Raw genomic sequence first — 21,913 nt, forward strand, 5'->3', positions numbered from 1 at the left:
TTATTACAGATTTTATTAAATTTTTTTCAGACTCAAACACGACTGTCAGGTGTCATTTGTGCTTGTGGTGCTTGTATTTTCACACTTCTTATGCGTAAAATGCAGATTCACTGTGAAGAGTGCCTCGGTTTGCCTTCACCCCAAGGAAGGGATAAGGAGCCTTTGGCAAAGGCTTGAGTCAGTGTGCCCAGTGTTTGGTGGGCACCAGGTGCTGGCGGTTATCTGATGATGTGGGAGGGAAAAAGGTATGCTAGCAAGCTGTGAAACAAAAACTGTGGGCTTTATCTTACACCCAAGTTATGGAAAAATCTGTGCAGGTAGTGTGAAAGGAAAAGGAAGCCAAGAAACTTTCTTAGAAGTCAGGATTTCTTTTTACAGTTGAGTTGCTTTGAGGTATTAGCTTTTAAGACCCAGCAATTCATAGTAACAAAATAGTCATGTCTTCAAAAAAGCAGATCTAGAGCCTTCTGTGTTTTATACATAAAGGATGCTTTCAGACTTTTGCATGAAACTTAAGAGAACTAAACATTCTGCTCTTCGGACATGAAGGGAGAGTCTCATGCAGTATTTTTTGTTCCAGTAACTCTCTGAGAGAAAAAACAGCAGTTGTGGTAGAGTCACAGAGTTGTCAATGCAGACACCCAGCACCAGAAACTTCAATTTCTCCAGTACAAACCAAAAGATTTTTGTGTGGAATTAGGGTACTCTGGCGCATTAGAATCACCCAGAGGTTGTGTTTGGGTTTGGTTTTTTTCCCTCCACAGTACTCATAGTTGCCACATGGTTAGGAAGTTGTAGTGTTGCTATACGCTTACATTTTTTAAGATGTGTAATTTCCAACTTTTTTTTTTTTTTTTTTTTTTTGTCTCCCAGCAAGTGTTCAGTCTATTAGAAAAAGCTTGGGCTGGTTCCCCTGTGGAGTTTGCTTGGCAGAAAACTTTGGGAAATTTCCTTGCTGTAACAGGGTAAGGTTATGAATATTTATTGCATTTGTCCATAGAAATCACTGATGAAGAAAGGGAATTATTCTATATGTTAATCTTTTTAGAGGTGATCGTGCTGTGAAAATTTTTGATCGTCACGGTCAGAAGAGAAATGAAATCAGCTTACCAGGGTAGGTACTAAGATGGGTTTAAATTATTTTCTTTGTTGTTTCCTTTAAAAATGCTTCTCTTCTGGTGAGGTGCTTGAACAATGTGAGAACTTTGTGGGAAGAGATGTTGTCTCTGGTGAGCATACCTGGAAGAGAAGACAAACTGATGAGCATGTATATCATCAGAGGCAGTAAAAGCTGAACTCACAGCAAGCTGTCAAGAATAGTAAAAAAAGAAATACATTCTCCTACCCAAAGCACTTCTCATTATTTTTTGCAGTTCATGGTAGTTGCCACCTTGCACCAAATCAAGAGATGCAATTATCCTTGTCTTTACCAGACTTGCCTTGTATCCTACTGACCACTGCATCTTGCTGTACTGGTTAGGGGCCATTCATAACATGGGCTGGCTGTGTCAGTGTCTTCAGCTTTGTGATATCCGTGGCCCAGCTCACTCTGCATTGTATTTTGCACAATGAATAAAAAATGCTCTTTCTCTCCAGCAAACTGCCAAAACTAAGGAAAGCTGTGTGGAATCAGTGGTAAACTCTGAGAAGAGCTTGTGTTGGACTGGGGGACCTCTACTGTCCTGTGGGTTGGAGAGCGTGGTGTGAGGGGTAGTCTGCCTTATGATGGACACTGATAGCACTACCTTATTGGTGGACGTAGGTGACTTAAAGGGAAACATACATCTAAACTGGGTGTAAAATCTCATGGCAAGGCAAAGAGGAGAAAAAAACTTGTATAATCTCCACGTATCCTAAAGGCTTGTTGAAATAAACATCTGGTTGTGGTAGTTTGAATAGTACTGACTTTTTGAGGCCTGCCAGCAAATCTTTTGCTTAGGTTAGGTAGTTCTTTTGAATTCTTACAACCTTTTGCTGTGATTGAAGAATAAATTATCTTTATTACTATTAGAATAAAATTCAATTTTTGTGATACACGGTTCAAACAGAAACAAGTATGCTTATATGGAGGTTCCGGCCCTAAGGCCAAACTTTGCTGCTTTATTTGTTGGTTAACAGTTAACCAACTGCAATTGCTAACTGCTGGACATCTCCTTATATAAGAATGGAGTTCAGAATGTCAAATATTCTCTGCTATACTAGTTATAAGAATCTTCTTACCATTATTTTGATAGAATTTGTTTTGTTCACTACTTAGGAATTTGCATTTTCCCCTATTTTTTTCTTTTTGTCCTTGTTATTCCTGCCTCTGATGTTCTGATAGGCTGTTATGGATGTATTTTCAGAACCAACCATGCCTGTTCTCCAGAGCAAACTGATAAAAGTCTTAAGAAGAAAGATAGGAGAAATGGAAATTCAAGGCTTTCTGAATTAGTTCACAGCAATGTGTGTTTCAGTAGGGTGTGTTTGAAATTGCTTGCATTAGGAGCTTTCATTTGAGTGGTAATGAAATTATTCAGAGATACCTTTTTAACCTGAAACTATCAATTTAGTTATCTAGAAATAAGAGTGGTGTCAGATGGCAGAGGTTCTTAATCTCCAGTATATGGTTGTAAACAACACTGTTTCCAGTTCACCAGGGACTTGTGGGTAAGTCTGCTGTCCATTCTGGGAACTATTTACAAGTGGAGGTTTTTCCTGCTTCTGCATAGGTTTCTTGTCCAACTTTTTATGCTTGTTGAACTATGAGGAAAATAATCCCAACACCGAATAGCCTCTAATAAAATAGACCTTTACAAGGGATTTTCACTGTCTCTTGAAAATCAAGGTGGCAGTGTTTCAAGTATGGAATGTAGGTACCAGTCTCTTGGGTTTTATGACCGACCTTTCAGCCTCTGTCAATTCAATGAGATTTGAGTAAAGGTGCGGTTGCTGTAACAGTACTCTTTACAGATAAATGTGCGATCTGTCATGGATTTGCTTGGGAGGGAAAAGGAAGGACAGGGACTTCAACTGAATAATTCTGGCAGTTTCTGTACACTTACAAACATATTTTAACATCATTAATGAAAGCTGTTTCTTTTTCTTCAGTAATTGTGTTGCTATGGACTGGGATAAGGATGGAGATACTTTAGCTATAATCACAGACAAATCTAGTGCCATATTTCTGTGGGATGCAAACACAAACAAATCAAGCCAAGTAGACAGTGGCATGAGGTAAGAATTATTTTTTTTTAAACTGTGTATTTGAAGGCTTGGACCACTATGGTTTGTTGATGTGGAGGATATATTGCAATCATCTTTTTACTGGAGTCCTCATAGCACATATACAGTTAAGCTAATATGCTACAGTTTGTTGCTGAATCCTTCTTGGTGCGATTTGTTGGTTTTGAAGTGTTTGGTGGTGGTGGTGGTTTTCAGGTTGGTAGGGGTTTTGTTTCTTTTTAAATTGTCAACACCGCCAAAGTCTCCAGAGAGCTTCTCTTCAGTGTCTCCACTGTGTGGTAGTAGCAAGGATGGGTGAATTTTTGTATATCTGTACTGGCTATGTTTTCTCCAAAGTATTTCACACAGATAGAAAGTAGCTTAAAAGTAAGGGAAGTGATTTTAGCGGTGCTAGGATTTTTTCCTCTTAGATTTATAAGGGGACTTAAATGCTGTTCACAAAGCAGACTGGTTTAGGATGGGAAGAGATATCTAAGGCAATCCTACTCTAAGGTTCACATCCCGACCTTTCTGAATTTGGGCGCCGACTTAAAACTCTCCTGAGGCCCATATAACAATCCACTTTTGGGTTAACAAATAAGCTTGGTTTAACAATTAAACTTTTAGCCTGTTTGAATCTGTTCCACTAAACTATTGTGCTCTACATAAACGTTCTGTCTGTGAGAAAGGAAGTGGAAATGAATCTGTCCCATGTTTGGTAGGGCACTCACCTGAGCAGAGAAATAGATAATTTTGGATGATGTTGCTATTTACGTCACTTAAGACAAACATTCCTTCTGATTTAACCCTTCATCTCTAAATTTCCTTTGTATATATTTTGGGGGTTTTTCGATGTTTGTTTTTACTTTTAAGTAGTCAGAGATACCAAAATTGGAGTGTTTTATCCATTAAATTAAGAAAATTCAGTTCAGCTGGAAAAATTGAGGGGTGGGGGTTATGTTGGTTTCTATGAGAGTGGTTTGTTCCAAATTTAGGTTGAAAACTCCATGTCTAGAATATGGAAAATATTCCATATTTCCATGAACATGTACACTTGTGCTTTGTAGAATTCATTTGGAATATTGGATATTCAATTATGGGATATTTCAGTATGTTTTCAGCCTGGTATCCTATATGTATATGTTGAAGCAGAACTTAAGAAATAACTTCCATACAAGTTATTCCACTCCTGAAAAAGTAAAAGAATTGCCACTTTGCACAAAATACACAGTGACTTAACCTTTACATGATTTAATGAAGTTACGTTTTAAAGATTGTTTGTTCATAGAATGTTAAGTCGCATGTTAGAAAGCAGTTTCAAAACAAGCAAATGATTGTACATACAATGAGAAATTTAAAGTGATTACTCCTTCCTTCTGTGTAATTAATTGTATGTGGCATTATATAGGTATCTTGCTTAATGTGGATGACTCAGTCATTTCTTAGTCGTTACTTTTTTGTCATTACTTATTAGTTATTACATCAACAGTGTGCCATTTTACCACAGATATGGTAATGATTATTGTTCAGAATTCTCTTTTCTGGTGGAATACAGCAATTTTGGCCTTAAAAAGATTTTTTTTCCGAAGTAGGGGTTTGGGATTTTATGATATGTCAGTTTTAAACTATAGCTATTCATATAATCAAAGCCATTGATGAAGATATATGTACACATTATATTGTGTGAAGGAATATACCAGATTGTACCTCCTTTTCATGGGTGAACAAGTATTTTGGGGGGAAGAGTATCTTGCCAGTATGCAAGCAAAAAAGAGCATAGAAGGTATTTAGCAGAATGGAGTAGGATGTGGTGATTGCAGTTCCTTCATAATCTTTCTTTCTAATGTCTGAGGTAAATCACTTACTAGAGGAGGTCTCACTAGAACAGTATGTATCAATTTAAGCGCCTAATCCTTCTTTTGTCACAGTGTTATTGCTTAAGGAGAATAAGCACGAAGACATATAAACGGTGTGATGACCAGGCTTTTCTGGTATCCTTCTCTTTTTGAAATTAGAAAAGCATAAACAAACCCCCTCACATGCAAACCAAATATATCTTGGAGGTAATTTCATGTGTCAATATCTGAAATTTGTTTCAAATTACTATTGCATGCTTACAGTAAAATTTAAAAAGATGAGAGGGGTATTGATGGAAATAACTGCACTAGTTACAAAATTCTGATTAAAATTGTTTCGCTTAAGAGGCTTTTTTTTAAAATATGATATATAATATTTATCTGTGTAGCCTTAAATACACACCAAAATAGGTCTTGCTGTATCTGAAACGTCAAATTAAATTGGCTCTTTCTAACTTCCTTATTACATTGACTAGAACTAGATCTATTCACTTGGGGCTGGCTGAATTCATAGGATTATTGAAGTGCAGAAAAACGATGCAGAAAGTGACTGGAAAATTGCACATACCTTCATGGCATCTTTGAGTGTTTTTTAAAACAGTGTATTTAGCCAAATTACCCATGATTCCATCAAAGACTGTTGATGTTTGCAGACACATTTCCATTTATATAAGTCTTATTACGTTACCTCAAACAAGTTGTTATTACTTCTGCTATTTTGTGCCCAGAAAATTCTGGTACTTGTAGAAAACATTATTTAAAAATTCTGCTTGGTCTGTTTGATTTTATAGAACTTCGAAACAAATATGCAAAATGTTTTTGTATGTAAGCACGTTAAAGGAATCTTTGTACAGTAAAGTAAAATTTTTCTTTGTTTTAGGGATGCAATGTCTTTCTTATTATGGTCTCGAGTTGGAACTTTACTTGCTGTTGGAACAACAAAGGGAAACTTACTTATATATAACCGTCAGACTTCTCGCAAGGTTGCTGTTCGTGGTATGCAATCGTTTGAAACTAAGCTTGCATATGTGAAAGTGGAATTTTGCTAATATACTTAGATTCCTTTTTAGTTCTATATATGAACATGCAAGTCAAAAATGTGCTCACACTCAACTTGCACCTTCTGTTTTGTTGTGCTTACTAGAGTATTTTTATAGTATAGTGGGTTAAAAATACATATACACATACCTGATACTGCCTCATGGGAAACTTGTGTTATCTTTCTTGCAATGATTGTTCTTACTAAGTGACCATTTTCTTACCTGCTCAGAGTACCTCTGGGCAGAAGGGTTAAGGATATAGCACAGGCCCCAGAAATTTGATGAAAAGAATGGAAGAACAGGGGCTGTTCAAGTTCTTATAAGGTGAAAAGACTTTCATCTGGGAGTAGAAGACTTTAAAAAAAACAAAAAAAAAAGACAGACTTTTGAATTTGTAATTGCTCTGATAATTTGTATCACATTCTGACAATCTGTGTTTGATTGATCAAACAGAGCATGTTTCCATCCTGTATTTTTTTGTTGTTGTTGTCTTCATTTGTGTTGTATGGGTTTCTTTGTTTTTCAGGTAAGCACACTAAGCGGATTACTTGCGGTTGTTGGAGTACTGAAAACCTTTTGGCTCTAGGCGGTGAAGACAAAATGATTACTATAAGCAATCAGGAAGGGGATACTATAAGACAGGTAGTATTTATACCCCCCATTTGATTTTAAAGGCATACTTTATAATACTCCTGGTTTCTGAGAAAGCTGGGACCTGTGTAAGCTTATGCCTTTTCAGTCCCACTGCTTTCAAGGATAAGGAGCCTTTGGGAAACTTCATGTAGGATGAAGGCATATCGAAACATCTGCGCCTCTATGTTATACAGTGTATTTTGTGATAATGGATTCTTTGCAATTCTCCTGTGATCCTGCCAAAATGTGCTTCTCTCATCCTTGATGCTGATCTATATCTGCTAGAAGAGGATCCTATGAGTGCAAGCTTAGGTGACTTCCCCAGTCGCAGCACAGGACAGTTCTCACATGACTGTTTATAAGGTCTTCAGGAAGTACTTGTAGTGTTGGTCTTGCTTTAGATTAGTTAAACAAAGATCTTGCCTCTGATGTACAAGGATTACTCCTAGGCTGGACCTCCACTGTGTTGTTGAGAGGCTGATTCCCATGCTTCCTCCAAGTACAGTCGGATTTTGTAATCAAGCATTCTGTCTGTTTACATACATCACCATCCTTCCGAGCAACAACAGTTGCTGCATAATGAGCAAATGAATATAATTCACTTTTTTAACTTTAATGAGCAGTGTTTCACTCAAGATTTTTGAAGAAAAAACCTTTCATAGTTCATTTCATATGCTTCCATCTTCATGTCTGAAGTTCGCAATTGGATAAGACTATGCTAATAAATTTATTAGGCTATTTCTGTGCTTTAAACTGGTTGGCTTGGGTAGTGGAAGCAGTGTAGCTGAGACAGCAGACCTAAGCAAGGCTTCCTTATGAGGTTTTGTAACCTCATATTGACTACACAAGCAACTTAATTGCTATCACTACCTAAACCAGATTGGGTATGTCCTTTTTAAAATGCATTGTAAATATTTAACTTGCATGCCTTAATCTTGGTTGTCTTTCTTTGAATTTGCATTGGAGTGACCTTACTTGTACTGCTTCAGTCTGTATAATACCAGCTTGCAAGTCTTCTTCCTCATTTTGATTTTTCCTTCTCTTTTTGGATTTGTATTTCTGTTTCCTAGATATTTTTTCAGTATATTCCGTGATAACGTGTCATTATGATCCAAACTGAGGCCATGTTTTCTCCAGCTTTTTTTTTTTTTTTTTTCCAGTTTTGGTACTACATGCACTAACAGCTCTATCCTTAACACTAAAAGGTACAGGGCAGGAATAATGCAATTACTTACCATCAGTATTTGCTACATTAAGTGTTGATTTCTTAATCTGAACTTGTTTCTTGCAGACCTCGGTGAACTCAGATCCCAGTGATATGCAGTTCTCAGTTATGAAGACTGATGAAAGAATATCGACCAGGGAAAGCACAGTAAGAAGTCAATACAAAATACTGTAAAAAGTGTTAATCTGAGGTTTCAGGGTTTCTGCTGGCAACCAGTATGGGCCCAGGAAGCAGTTTGTTCCTTCTTGATTTAAAATTTGGTGTTGAAGGTTGTTTTTTTTTCCTTTTCCAAAACTTTTATTTAAAGTAAAGCCATATTCTTTTTTCATTGAAGATGTGTTAATTGAAAGTCCAGTGGTTAGCAATATAACAGATAACAGAGCAGTTTTGCAATGGTAGTTAACGTAATACATGGAAGTATGTGCAGATAGTTAAAGAAATACATACAATATAAATACAGAATAGTATATGCAATGTGGCAGATGGAAGTGGAGCGGGATTGTCAAAATTGAAGAGACGACCTTTCAGAGGGCAAGTTTTCATCAGTCTGTTTCGGGAACAGATAACTGCTCTCTAGGTTTTCATCTTGTCTCACCTTGGTGCCCAGCAAGATCATGGAACAGATCCTCCTGAAAAGTATGCTAAGGCATGTGGAAAATAAGGAGGTGATTGGTGACAGCCAACACGGCTTCACTGAGGGCAGATTGTGCCTGACAAATTTGGTGGCCTTCTATTGACGGGGTTACAAGTGTTGATGGATGAGGGAAGAGCAACTGACATCATCTACCTTGTCTCGTGCAAAGCTTTTGACATGGTCCCGCACAACATCCTTGTCTCTAAACTGGAGAGACATGGATTTGATGGGTGGACTACTTGGTGGATAAGGAATTAACATGGACATGGGCAGTGGGATGAAGTGTACCCTCAGCAAGTTTGCTGACAGTGCCAAGCTGTGTGGTACAGTCAACATGCTGGAGGGAAGGGATGTCATCCAGACGGACCTTGCAGGCTTGAGAGGTGGGCCCATGTGAACCTGATGAAGTTCAACAAGACCAAGTGCAAGGTCCTGCACCTGAGTCGGGGCAGCCCCCAGTATCGATAAAGGCTGGGCGGAGAATGGATAGAGAGCAGCCCTGAGGAGAGAGACCTGGGGGTGCTGATGGATGAAAAGCTCAGCATGGCCCGACAGTGTGCACTTGCAGTCTAGAAAGCCAAGTGAATCCTGGGCTGTATCAAAAGAAGTGTAGCCAGCAGGTTGGAGGTGAATCTCCCCCTCTACTGCGCTCCTGTGAGACCCCACCTGCAGTACTGTGTTCAGCTCTGGAGCCCCCAACATAAAAGGACTTGGACCTGTTGAAGCGAGTCCGGACAAGGGCCGCCAAGAGTGGTCAGAGGGCTGGAGCACCTCTCCTGTGAAGACAGGCTGAGAGAGTTGGGGTTGTTCAGCCTGGAGAAGAGAGGACTCCAAGGAGAGTCCTTATTGGGGCTTCCCAGTACCTAAAAGGGGGCTTTTAAGAAAGATGGGGACAGACTTTTTAGTAGGGCCTGTAGTGAATAGGACAAGGGGTAATGTTTTTAAACTAAAAGAGGGTGGATTTAGCTTAGGTTTTAGGAAGAAACTCTTTACTGTGAGGATGGTGAGACACTGGAACAGGTTGCCAGAGAAGTTGTGGATGCCCCATCCCTGGCAGTGTTTAAGGCCAGGCTGGATGGGGCTTTGGGCAGCATGGTCTAGTGGAAGGTGTCCCTGCCCATAGCGGGGGCTGGGGGGGAGACTAGATGATCTTCAAGGTCCCTTCCAACCCAAACCATTTTACGATGATTCTATGATCTTAGCAAACCTCAGCATCACTGAGACTGGAAGCCCTGGTATCAGTCTTCTGGTGTGAGCATTATCCTGTCTCTCTCCAAATGGCTACGGTTTCATTGTCTTCATTGTCTTTTCTTGAGTTAATTGAAGTCCATCAGATCGGTCAATGGTGAAGTACAGAAAAGTGGGGTAATGATAATTATTAGGAGAGCATATTATTAAACAATCAGCAGTGAAATACCAAGATAAGACATAGAAAATCCATGGATGGAAAGGTGGTACTGTGTTAGAATTTGTCCAGATCTATACGCTTTTACAGCATAATTAAATTCTCACAGTCAGATTTAATCTATGAAGTATAGGTGTCGAGAAGTGTTTTTCCCCATGTTTACATTGACAAAGACTTCTAGGAGCTTTTTGCCTGTCTGCATGGAGTGAAATGTTTTCTGCTTTCTAGGGAAATTTAATTAACAGCCATTTTGAAAATGCTGGAACTGAGGACTTCAGCCTTGATTTCTTCTACTGCTTCCTGGGGCATGTGATAGCCTAGGCTTAGGGGTTTTTTTACTACAGCTCTCAGGTTCACTGTAAAATATTAGGGAACATTTTGTAATTCTGTAGTTCATAATGTTTGTGCTTGGATAGTCTGTCAGCAGCTCTAAACCTCATAGCATTTATTGTCTTAAGTGTCTGTTGTTGGGGGGGGTGTGGGGCTTGGCTTGATAACAGTCACTTCCAGGCTGTTACTTACGACATCGGGGGAAAAGGACCCTGCAACATGGATCAAAATAAGTAGTACTAGAGTTAACATCTTGCCTGCAACATAAAATAATTCCTGTAATTTCTTAGAAGAGTTTAAGAAATAGTGTTTCTTAGATACTTTGTGATTAAGCTGCAATGGTGTTATAAGCAACCACTTCTAAAAGTCAGAAAACAAACTTTATATATTTGTGGTAACTTCAGAAATTAGAGCACGGAATTTGAGTTTGTAATTCTGGATTAATGGATTTTTAGGTCAATATAGGCTTTTTTTTCTTGGTTTGAAAATACCAGCTTTGTATTTCATTCTTCTAGCTCTTATTTTAGGATTTTTCTTCTTTTTTAGACAAGGAGAGCTGGAACAGAAGGCAACGTAAAATAAATTTGTAAATAGCCCTTCAATGTATCTTTGTCAGAGAATAAGATGAAACGAGCTGCTTCCTCCTTGCTTTTTCTAAAATGAGTGTTTTACCCTTGCCTGACAATAACACACACTCTAGTAACAAAAGTAATCTTTAAAAAAACCCCAGAGTTCAGCCTGTCTTCTCCTATGAGGTCCAACATCTCTATGGGATTCATCAAATAAAATGCCCTCATCTGGACCAATACCAAACTGTAAATGTTGTATGTTTAATATAAACTGAACAGTGTGTTTCTTCCAGAATTGTCTTTCTGTCTTTGAAATGTCAGCAAGTTACTTGAGATAACAACGTTGTGGTAGACTTCCCTTCAACCTCCCAGATAAAAATTCTGTGGATCAAAAAAGACATGGTAGTTCAAGTGAGAGTAGTCCCAACAGGATAACTCTGTGTGATCTGCTGCCTTTTCCTCTGGGGACACAGAACTGACTTAATGCTTCTGTAGGGAAAAGCCTTGAATATGAGATGTATGTTCTGCTGGGCTTGCATTTAGATCTGTGAACCACTGATTCACAAGGGGAATATCCTAAAAATCTCTTCCACTGTTGGTAAAGATTCAGAATTCAGTTCTGTGGGATTCTTAAGGATTATTGAAAGTTCTAAATCTCATCTTTAAGTGAAGATGTAGGGCCTTATTTTCAAGTGATGCCATTCTTATCAAGTTGATTTTTCTTTTCATTCCTTGACAGGTGAGTGTAGTGGTCGGCAAGAAGACTCTCTTTCTTTTTAATTTGAATGATCCTGATAACCCGATTGATCTGAAATTTCAGCAGCCTTATGGCAATATTGTAACCTACAGATGGTGAGCAAACTTTGTTAATGAAGCGTTCTGGTATTAACAAGCTGAAGGTTTTCCCAGTAGTTCTGATAAATGCTGGAAATTAAATCGCACATCCCTTGTTTACACTGGATTTTTCTTGGCTGTCTTGTAGCCTTTTTAATAGTTCTTTTCCAAACACAAAGAAGTCTACATTTCATAGTTGTTTTACATGACAATCCAATGGCAATAAAATCAGTATTTTCAAATACAGCTGCTGTTGGTATGCTCGGCTTTAAAATACTAATACTGTTGCTGTCCTAACAGTAGATTAAACTGGGGGGGTTTGTAGGTTGTTTTCTTTGGATGAGTAACTGATGAAAGAGCTAGGAGTGGAGCTAGGTGAAGGATACTTCAACTAGTTTATTGGTTTACAAAATTGTGCAAAGTACTTGTAGCATCCCTGCTATGTAATCCAGTTGGTAATGTTCCTTTGAAGAAATCCCAAGCTAGAAGTTTCAACTGTGTACCCAAAAAGTAGCTGTACTGTTTCTGTATCTGTGAATCATGACATTGTCTTCTAATGCCTGTTCAGTCTATGTGAAATTGACATTTGTTGCTTTACACTACAGCTGTATAAGAAAACCTTCAGCTATATGCTTCTTAATGTATGGCCTCATGTTGGACACGTTGGCCACAGTATACCTGGGGTCTTTCCCTTGCAATGATTTTTTTTTTTGCAACTAAGCTGATGAAATCAGTTTGAATGCATCCTTACACACTGTAACTATTTCTGCCTTAACCTCATTATTTCTACTTGACACTATGAAAAGTAAACAAACTATCTATTCACAAATACATATTGTAGGTTTGGTACTTCCGTTGTGTTTGCAGTAGTATGCCTTAAGGGCACAGTGACTGGCATCATTATTTTTAGCATAGCTTTGGTGGGACCAAGTCAGCCAGAACCTTGAAATGGAAGTTTCCATCCTCTGGCATGCTTATTCCAATGAAGATACCAGAGGTTTTTCTCCTGGCATCACTGCCATGTATGCAGCTTGCTGAAAGTAAAGTGGCATTATAGAATGTGGAAGAGAGAGTAAAGACAACTTATGAGTGAACTCTGAGCACAAGCATGGTTTTCTCCTTTTAAGAATCTTTGGTTGCTTTTCCCTAAAATCTGTTTTTATGTGTTGTTGTACGTTATATATATAAATTCCCATAATTTGATTATTTTTCCTATTAAAGGGAGACATTGGCAGTTACCCCAGTAGTTTGGAAGAAAATGTATTTTGCATATTGCGTAAAGAGATCTCTTCTTAATTGTTGGGGTTTTTTGTAACAGGTATGGTGATGGCTACATTATGATTGGTTTCTCAAGAGGGTGTTTTGTAGTCATTTCTACACACATTCGTGAGATAGGTCAAGAAATCTTTCAAGCTCATAATCATAAGGATAATCTAAGCAGCATTGCTATATCACAGTCATTAAACAAAGCTGCGTCATGTGGAGACAATTGGTAAGTGGTAGTTTTATACATAAAGAATGGAATATAACTGTAGCTGTTGGGCTTTAAAACTAGGTGGCCAAGTCAGTGCAGAGAAGGTGAGATGAATTACTTTGTATAACTGCCTCTCTGCCTTTGTAAGGTTAGGAGAAGCTAATTTTGGCCAAAATCTCTGCAATTGTAAATAACTTTACTGTAATAAATTGTAAACAAAAAAATAATTTAAACTTAAAGTATAGATTATTCCTTTTGATGCATTTTCTATTATGTTACTTGGCTACAAAAATGTCCAGATTTCTTTACTATGATGTATTGATTGGACATAACAGTCTGCTTAGCAATAGAGTAATTAATTTAAAGCTGTACTGAGTATGCTGATATTCTCCTCCCTGGTGTCTGGTCTTACCTGCAATCTAAAAAAAAGTGTAAGTATGAAAACAGTTAAGAAAAAAAAAAAGAGTTAATGAGTCTAGAGTTTTTCAAAAATATGTTGTGCGTATGGTAGAATACCTTGTTCAGCTCCTCATCTGCTACTCCCTGATTCTGTGATATCTGAACTCTTCAGTGAAGGAGCTGAGTGATGGTAGGGCTCAGACTGTTCTGTCTGTTCTCAGTTCGGTTTATGACCTTACAGACTGTTGATTTATGACACTTGCACATCAAGAGTTGTATAACTATGAGCAAACACGGTGCAACTTCAAGGACTTCAGCTATTGTAGAAGAAGTATTATTTCTTTAAGGGGTTCTTTAGCATATATTGAGTAATGTGACAGCACAAGTAAACTCTCATTCTGTCCCTTTTTATGTGAAGCAGGATTGAAAGCTGTTTTTTTGCATCTGTGTTTCAAGCAGTGTTTGTCCATCAGCAGTGTGTTTTTAACCTAACCTGTACTGTAACAGGTCAAAAGGGAATTACCGTGTTTGTTCGCCACCCCTGAATTCTTTTGAATTGGATTTGTGCCTTTTCCTCAAATTTTAGTTCTCTGAACAAATATTTTAGTACAGTGGTAGTGATAAACTATTTCGAGTAATGAGTAACAGTGTGTGTTGCTCTTTAGGAAACGGAAGCCATTTTGTATTTGCACTCTATTTTTTGCTCCATTAGGCTGTCTCAACTGGGTTGGGTTTCTTCCAGTTTACGACTGAGATTTATGTTGGTGAGAATGACTGTTTACTTTTGTTTCAGCATTAAAATCCATGATCTGTCAGACCTGAGAGAAATGTATGCCATAATAAACTTGGATGATGAAAACAAAGGTATGTTAACAGTCTCTATGAGGATAGACATTTTTACAAATTAAGTAAACCAGAATTTTGATGGTGACTCTTTTACATGAGTGAAAGTACTGTTCTTGGGAAAACTGTGTGAATACAGAATTTATCATGAATTCCTTCTTCTCCAAGTTGTATTTATTAGGTTACCCATAGCAAAATGGGAACATATTTTATCTGTTCAAAATATAGAGAAGTACAGCTCTCAGAATATTTGATCAGTTAGTGTTTTGTTTTTTTGACTCTCTGATACAGTATGTTCAGATTACTAAAATAATACACTTGACTAGTTTCTGCTTCTTTCTGTGGGTTTTTTTTGGCGGGTTTTTTGTGCTTGTCAGCTTCTCCTATACTGACACAGGATACTTAATCTGTTCTCATCCTGGTTTACAGGATTTATGCCTGTGCTTTCATAACATTGTTACAAGACTATGTTCTTATATTGTGAATTACCACAATTATGTCATCTTGTAGTGTCTGTGAATACTTCGGTTGTTGTCAGGTCTTTGCTGTTAGGAAGATGCTGAATTAGTAAATTGTTTGGTTTGAGAGAAAAATAATTGTTTTTTGGTTCCAGTAGTTAAAGAAAGGATTATTTTTTTTTTTTTGTCAAAACTTGTGAATGTTTAGGTGTAGATCAGCTGGCTTGGACAGATGATGGACAGCTGTTGGCAGTATCTACACAAAGAGGATCCCTCCATGTTTTCTTGACAAAGCTTCCAATCCTTGGAGATGCTTGCAGTACACGGATTGCATACCTCACTTCTCTTCTTGAAGTTACTATAGCCAATCGTGTGGAGAGAGTATGATAACCTCTTCCTTTTAAACTTCATTTACATATAAGTAAAGTAAGTATTAATAGCGGATAAAAATTGTTTTATTTTGTTTTTTTTTCTTACAGGAGCTACCAGTCACAGTCTCTGTTGAAGTAGAGCCCAGTTTTGTTGCTATTGGTGTTTATCATTTGGCTGTAGGAATGAACAATCGGGCTTGGTTTTATGCACTTGGAGAGAATAGTAAGCAGAAATTTAGTTCTCTTAAAATACTGCATCATTGTGTCTTGTTTTACAAGTTCAGTATTGTGTTTAGCAGTTCTGGACATACCACATTGTACAGTAACAACTTGAATTGCCATATGGTCCTGCTAGGGCTGCGTGATGGTGTACAGTCTGAAGCAGTTATTTCAAGGCATTGTAAATACTAAAAATTCAGGTTCAAGGTATTAGTAACAAAATGTAGAATGTTTCTTTGTTGGTTTTTTTCAGATCATGTTGTTAAGCAATGAAGGATTTTTAGGCTTTTGAGATGTAACCTGACTGTGTCTTTAAATACTAAATTTGGCAAAGTACCTAGGGACTATATGATCAGAGGGTTTAAACTGTCAGTTTGGTAGATAGTCACGTCATTTGCTTGGGGTAAGGTAGGACTGGTTATGCTATGTCCAAATTTTTGACAGTGGCTTTAAAGCTTTCATGTCTCTCTAAGCATCATCTCTTTTGACTAATAATAAATTGATCAAAACTGTGAGAGTACTAGTCAGAGCTGCATAGGAAAAGAGTTTCTCTTGTACTTTCTAACTAGTTCTCTGACTGCCAAGAAGAATGTCTCTTTACATGTAACTTGTCCCCTCTCTGCTTAGTTGTGAGTTTTTCACATCTAGTTAATCAGCTGCAAATTTCGATGATGATAAATGAAGACCTATACAAAATCAAAATATTTTTACTTTTTCTTTTCTGTTTGAATTCTTTAGATGTAAAAAAGCTTAAAGATGTGGAGTACCTGGGGACAGTAGCAAGTATGCATCTTAATTCCGATTATGCTGCTGCTCTCTTTGAGGGTAAAGTCCAGTTGCATATGGTAAGAGCTCTGGTGATTTGGAGTGCTGAACTAATGAGTTGATCTAAGCTGAACAAGTTAATGTAATTTTAAAAATGAGAGAAAATGGAGTAATCTTCAGTTAATGGAGATAAAAATTTAAAATTCTTTAAATTTTTTTTGATGGCTAATGAAAATATAAAGCTGAGTTCCTGTAGACTTTAGAAATACAGCCTAGTCTAGAACAGGTGAAGAAAATGTGTTTTCTTGTGGACTGTTTAACAAATTTTATTTTAAAAAGTCTCTGTGGGAATCACAGAAGCAGATGCACATGCAAGTTTGTTTTCATCTCATTTCCTTGTGGTTTAATACAGGCAAAATTACAATACCTCATTGTAACAGTGGAGTCTTTCAGTTCATTCTATTCTTTATATTTAGATAGAAAGCGAAGGTTTGGATGCTCAGGAAGAACGAGAAACTCGACTTTTCCCAGCAGATGATGATAAATACCGAATTTTGTGCCATGCTTTAACTAGTGACTTCCTCATATATGGTACAGATGTGAGTATTACTTCTGTAATCTTTTTAGATGGTATATATTTCTATCTGAATTATTTGGATTATTACTCGTACTTTTAGCAAAAAAATTGTGCTTCTGAGAAGTTTACAGTGGATCTATACAAGTGGTTCTATGCAAGATCTTTATGAAATACAGTCAAAATTACATCCAGCTTCCTTTAACTGCTTCATTTGTACGAGATGCATTGGTGGGAAGGTTAAGTTTTGCTTTTACTAGTGTTTGTTGTAAAACACTGATTTTAATGGCAGAATTTAATTCTGTTGCATTAGTGAGAGGGTTGGCAATCAAACTGTCTGCCAGGTACAAGAAAAGACATAGCAATTGCCTTGCAAATTTGTTGATTTAGGTGGCAGTGTAATAGATGTAGTCAAAAAGGTACTAGCATAAGCAAGTGTGATAGCATAAATGGAAGTCTTGATTTACACTGAAGCCTTTCCCAAAGAGAATTTTTAGGTGTTTCAACACAGATAGGAATTAGTAGGACACTGAAGAAGGATTTGAACATGATTATGGGTTTTTCCAGAGTTTTTTCTATGCATGAGGGGTAGTTTCTTTCCTTCTAGTATTTTCTGGCACTGGGAATACAAGGCACATTTGGCATTGTAGTATTGTGACACAGACTGATGTATTGACCTTCAAAAGAAAAGGCAGCATTGCTATCCCTGGTGTTATCAGTGGCTTAATAACGAGTGGTTTTGCACCAGCTGAGGGCTTTCCCACCTCCTCAGTACCTAAACTGGTACTGATAAATTTGAGGTACTAAATTCAGAACTGATCAATTTGATATGTGCAGATTTTGCAATTGACTTCAAAAGCCATCTTTTACTTTCAGTGTTCTTTGTGCAACACTGAAATATAATGTTAATCACAAATCAGTTTGGTTGCTTTTCTCCCCCAGATTAGGTACATCTGTTCTTAGGAATGTGTAGTTCTTCCTTGGAGGCAAATTTTTCAGCTTTGTTTGAATGTTAAGCTTCTCTCAGCAGTGAGGCAGGCATTTCCCCTGTTCAGAGAACTGCATGGTAAATACAGCTTGTCTTCACAAAGCAGAGTGAGATAAACGACAAAAACAACAGAACACCCCTCAATTGTCTAACTCCTTTCCCCACCCAGCAAAAAGCCTCAAGTTATCCTGTCTTGCTGTCCTGGTTTAACCCCAGGTGGCAACTCACTTCCCTGCCCCAGTAGAATAAGAAGGAGAATCAGAAAAAGGTAAAACCTGTGGGTTGAGATAGGAACTGAAGAAGGAAGCAAAAAAACACCTGGAAGTATTTTTCTTTAAACACTCTTCATGCTCAGCGCTCTAAGATGAGCGAAACTGCAACAAAGTTAATTATCTACTTGCCACTTACTGATGTCATTATTTTTCCTGTTATTTCTCATTAGGCTGGAGTTATTCATTATTTCTACATTGAAGACTGGCAATACGTGAATGAGTATCGGCATCCTGTCAGTGTGAGAAAAATTTTTCCAGATCCCAGTGGAACCAGATTAGCTTTCATAGATGATAAAAGCGATGGCTTTGTCTATTGTCCAGTAAGTTAGTGTGGGATACCCATGCAATTACATTTACAAGCAGGCATTTCAACTGTATAGTGTTTTTAATAGAGAATGAGGAAGGTTTTGTCACTCCAATGTGTATGCTGGTAGAAGAGATTGCTAAGGAGGCTTAAAGATTACTCAATGGTAATGTAAAGAAATAAAATCTGTCATATGAGATCAAGGCAAATTCATTATACTAAATTCCTGATCAGTAATTTTCAGAAATGTATGTCTTTTGTATCCAAATACAGGTATTTTAGCCCATTAACAAGCACTGCCGGTTTCACTGCCTGTCCCCATACCTTTTTTCTAAGAAAAGCAAATAACATTCATATAACGTGTGTTTTCTCCATTTACTTCCCCTCTGAGTTAAACTATTAATGTTATTCAGTCACTGCTTATAAGAAGAGTTTTTCTTAACACAATTCTTGTATTTTTGCACTATATTCTTTTTTTATTTTTCATCTTAACCAGGATGAATATTTAGTTTGTCTCCTTAGTCACTTGCTAGTAATTTTACTTTTGCATTATTTGTAGGTAAATGATAGATTATATGAGATTCCAGACTTCTCCCCAACAATTAAAGGAATCCTGTGGGAAAACTGGCCAATGGATAAAGGTGTTTTTGTTGCCTTTGATGATGATAAAGTGTACACTTATGTTTTTCATAAGGGCGCCATTCAAGGTACTGTAAATGCTTTTACAAATTTACTCACTGTTCTAGTTAATAAAGTAAAACATGTTCAGGTTCTTCATTTGTCTTAAATATTTTCATAACTGCATATAAAAATAAATAGTAGACAGAAATTTTGAAGTGCAACTGGAATAGAAAACCAGTTGATGTGCAGGTTTCTCTGTAAAGCTCCAACAAATCAATTTGGTCTTAAGTCCCTAAGCTTCTTGCTATTACAGTCTTTGTCTGACATTTACACATTGTGCTTCAGTTGTATTTTGAAATGTTCATGAGAAAGTCTTAGGATCAGGGTGACAAAACTTCCACTGTTAACCAAAATTGTCATAATAGCAATTTTTTTATTTGCAACAGAGAACATGAAGAAGTTTACCTACAAACATTTGGAAAGTGACCTTACTGATTAGAAGATCTAATTATGTATGTTTACTTTACTGAAAAATATGTGCTGTACATTAGATGGTAACGACCAGAATTAGAGACCTGGAATTTATACCCTGCAAATCTACATTATTTCATCTGTGCCTGCTTGCTACACTTTTTACCATGTAGGGATTTTTTAAATGATGTTTTCTTTTCTTTCTTATCTTTGAATCTAGGATCAAAGATTATTTTGGCAGGTGGCACAGAAGTTCCCTTTTCCCATAAACCTTTGTTGTTGTATAATGGAGAATTAACTTGTCAGACTCAGAGTGGGAAAACAAACAATATCTATCTGAGCACTCACAGTTTCCTTGGCAATTTGAAAGACTTTGGACCTAATGAGCTGACGCAAATGCTTACTCAGACTTTAATGTTGAAAAGGTACATCTATGTTTTAATTATATTGTGTAAATTGTTTTCTTATGTGCTTATACCTCAGTACAGCATATCCTAGTGATTTAAAAATGTCTTGCTGAATATTGATAAATTAGATTGATCCCTGAGTCCATGTAGCTGTCTATGCAGACCAAGCAAAATAAGTGACCCAGTGGTGCTTTATTTGTTTTTCCACTGTCAAGTAAAAGCTAAAGTAATTTTTTTCAAGACTGATTCAGATTTCTGTGACAGTGGCTCTTCAAAAACTGGCTGGAGCGGGTACTTGCATACTCCCCTCCCACTGTAATGAAGCAATGCAAAATCAGTATAATGGAAAGAATGCCAGAGCAGGGAAAGCAGATGTTTTCCTGAAAATTGTGTAGGAACAGGAGAAACAGAACTGTTAAGTTACATATTTGTATTTCTCCTTTCTTCCTGACGTGTCACTCTCTCCATGGCTTAGAAGGAAATGCTTTTTATGTTTTACTTTACCGTGCTATTGGGGAAAAAAATGCTGACAGGGAATTTTTGGTACGACAAATGCCTAAAATTAAAATATTTTAAAATGCATTTTACCTTCTGTAGGTTTTCTGAAGCGTGGGAGGTGTGCAGACTTCTGAATGACCAGTCTGGTTGGAATGAGCTGGCCAAAGCTTGCTTACATCATATGGAGGTGGATTTTGCAATACGTGTTTATAGGACATTTGGTAATGCTGGGATGGTGATGTCATTAGAGCAAATACAGGTAAAATGTAAAATCTTTTTAAAATAGGAGATGCAGTGTCTCAAATCTTCTTTAAAAATTGCTGAATTCTTTATTTTTTGTGGGGTTTTTGTTTGTCTGTTTTTTTAAATAGAAGATGAATTGTCTTCAAGGAAGTTAGTAGTTCTAGAGGAGAAAGTGTCCAAACCATATAACTCTTGCTTGGTTTTCTCTTGAAGTGGTTGCAGTCTCTATGGGAAAGCACAACATTCCTTTCTGCATTTGTTCGAGAGCAGCAGAATATATTCATGACTTAAGTATTGGAGGCTCTTTCTTCCTTTGTTATTTTGAGAAAATGTTAAAGGCTGCTGTTGTTACTTAAAAAAAACACCAAACCAGAACAAACCGATTACAATTATACATCTAAAATTATGCATGAAGTAGTACCTTTCAAAATATGCTTCTGCAAATTGCTCGTTTTAGATAGTGTTAGCTGTAGCAGCTTTGAGCTACAATAAGAAAATGAGGGCTTTTTCTGATTTGGAGAATCCGATAGACATGTTTGTAAAATGTAGGGATGTTTTTGTTTTGCTGTGCTTACTAGATTATGTTACTTGTTACAGTATTTTTTTCCTTTTGGACTACTTTTGCACCTATTACATTTTTTTACAGGGAATAGAAGACCACAACCTTTTAGCAGGACATCTTGCCATGTTTACTAGTGATTTTAATCTGGCTCAGGATTTATATCTAGCATCCTCCTGTCCTATTGCTGCACTTGAGGTATTAATTTGAGATGTGTAAATTTTTCTCTGCTGTTTTTATCACCACCTTAATGTTGGAATATTTTACCTTCTGATAATTCTGCCCTTCTATGGTTTTGTTATTGCCATTGTGTGACTGATAGACATTCTTTTAGAATGGATGCCTCTCAAATTGTCTGAACCTTTCTAGAATACTAGCTCTGTATTTGTATTTAGAATAATATAAAGTTTGTATAAGAATTCAGAATTTAATATTTGCATTAGAAAACATTATTGTTCTTTGTTAATAGATGCGAAAAGACTTGCAGCACTGGGACACTGCACTTCAGCTGGCTAAGCGTTTGGCCCCAGACCAAATCCCTTTTATATCAAAGGAATATGCAATGCAGCTTGAGTTCACGTAAGTTCTCCTGTAAAGTTGCAGTATGAGAATATTAAACCAGTACTCATGCTAACCAGAAGAACACAGAATTGATACGCTTCAGCTGACTGCATTGCTGAGAGAGGATTCTGTGAGGTCCTTCAGCTCTAGTATGAG

At 37.2% G+C, this 21,913-nt stretch overlaps 1 protein-coding gene and 1 long non-coding RNA gene across 4 annotated transcripts in view; one reads left to right on the plus strand and one right to left on the minus strand.

The window, feature by feature from the left end:
• Nucleotides 1–21,913, plus strand: part of WDR19 (WD repeat domain 19) — a 47,096-nt gene that overhangs the window by 621 nt on the left and 24,562 nt on the right. For all 3 annotated transcript variants that reach the window (XM_037391400.1, XM_037391391.1, XM_037391380.1), the window contains exons 2-20: nucleotides 874–965; nucleotides 1,049–1,114; nucleotides 3,091–3,216; nucleotides 5,941–6,056; nucleotides 6,627–6,742; nucleotides 8,025–8,105; nucleotides 11,636–11,748; nucleotides 13,049–13,222; nucleotides 14,397–14,467; nucleotides 15,113–15,285; nucleotides 15,384–15,498; nucleotides 16,233–16,339; nucleotides 16,736–16,858; nucleotides 18,264–18,413; nucleotides 18,957–19,104; nucleotides 19,710–19,914; nucleotides 20,494–20,653; nucleotides 21,284–21,394; nucleotides 21,666–21,775. In XM_037391400.1, coding sequence (XP_037247297.1) covers nucleotides 874–965; nucleotides 1,049–1,114; nucleotides 3,091–3,216; nucleotides 5,941–6,056; nucleotides 6,627–6,742; nucleotides 8,025–8,105; nucleotides 11,636–11,748; nucleotides 13,049–13,222; nucleotides 14,397–14,467; nucleotides 15,113–15,285; nucleotides 15,384–15,498; nucleotides 16,233–16,339; nucleotides 16,736–16,858; nucleotides 18,264–18,413; nucleotides 18,957–19,104; nucleotides 19,710–19,914; nucleotides 20,494–20,653; nucleotides 21,284–21,394; nucleotides 21,666–21,775 — 2,357 coding nt within the window. The remainder of the gene's footprint in view (nucleotides 1–873; nucleotides 966–1,048; nucleotides 1,115–3,090; nucleotides 3,217–5,940; nucleotides 6,057–6,626; nucleotides 6,743–8,024; nucleotides 8,106–11,635; nucleotides 11,749–13,048; nucleotides 13,223–14,396; nucleotides 14,468–15,112; nucleotides 15,286–15,383; nucleotides 15,499–16,232; nucleotides 16,340–16,735; nucleotides 16,859–18,263; nucleotides 18,414–18,956; nucleotides 19,105–19,709; nucleotides 19,915–20,493; nucleotides 20,654–21,283; nucleotides 21,395–21,665; nucleotides 21,776–21,913) is intronic.
• On the minus strand, nucleotides 2–20,530 carry LOC119149764. Its single transcript, XR_005104858.1, has 3 exons — nucleotides 20,485–20,530; nucleotides 1,111–1,239; nucleotides 2–222 (listed from the first exon to the last, which is right to left on the minus strand). It is a non-coding gene; the product is annotated as an uncharacterized LOC119149764 (long non-coding RNA).

This window comes from Falco rusticolus, chromosome 1 (genome assembly GCF_015220075.1).
Source record: "Falco rusticolus isolate bFalRus1 chromosome 1, bFalRus1.pri, whole genome shotgun sequence".
Taxonomy (NCBI): Eukaryota; Metazoa; Chordata; class Aves; order Falconiformes; family Falconidae; genus Falco; species Falco rusticolus.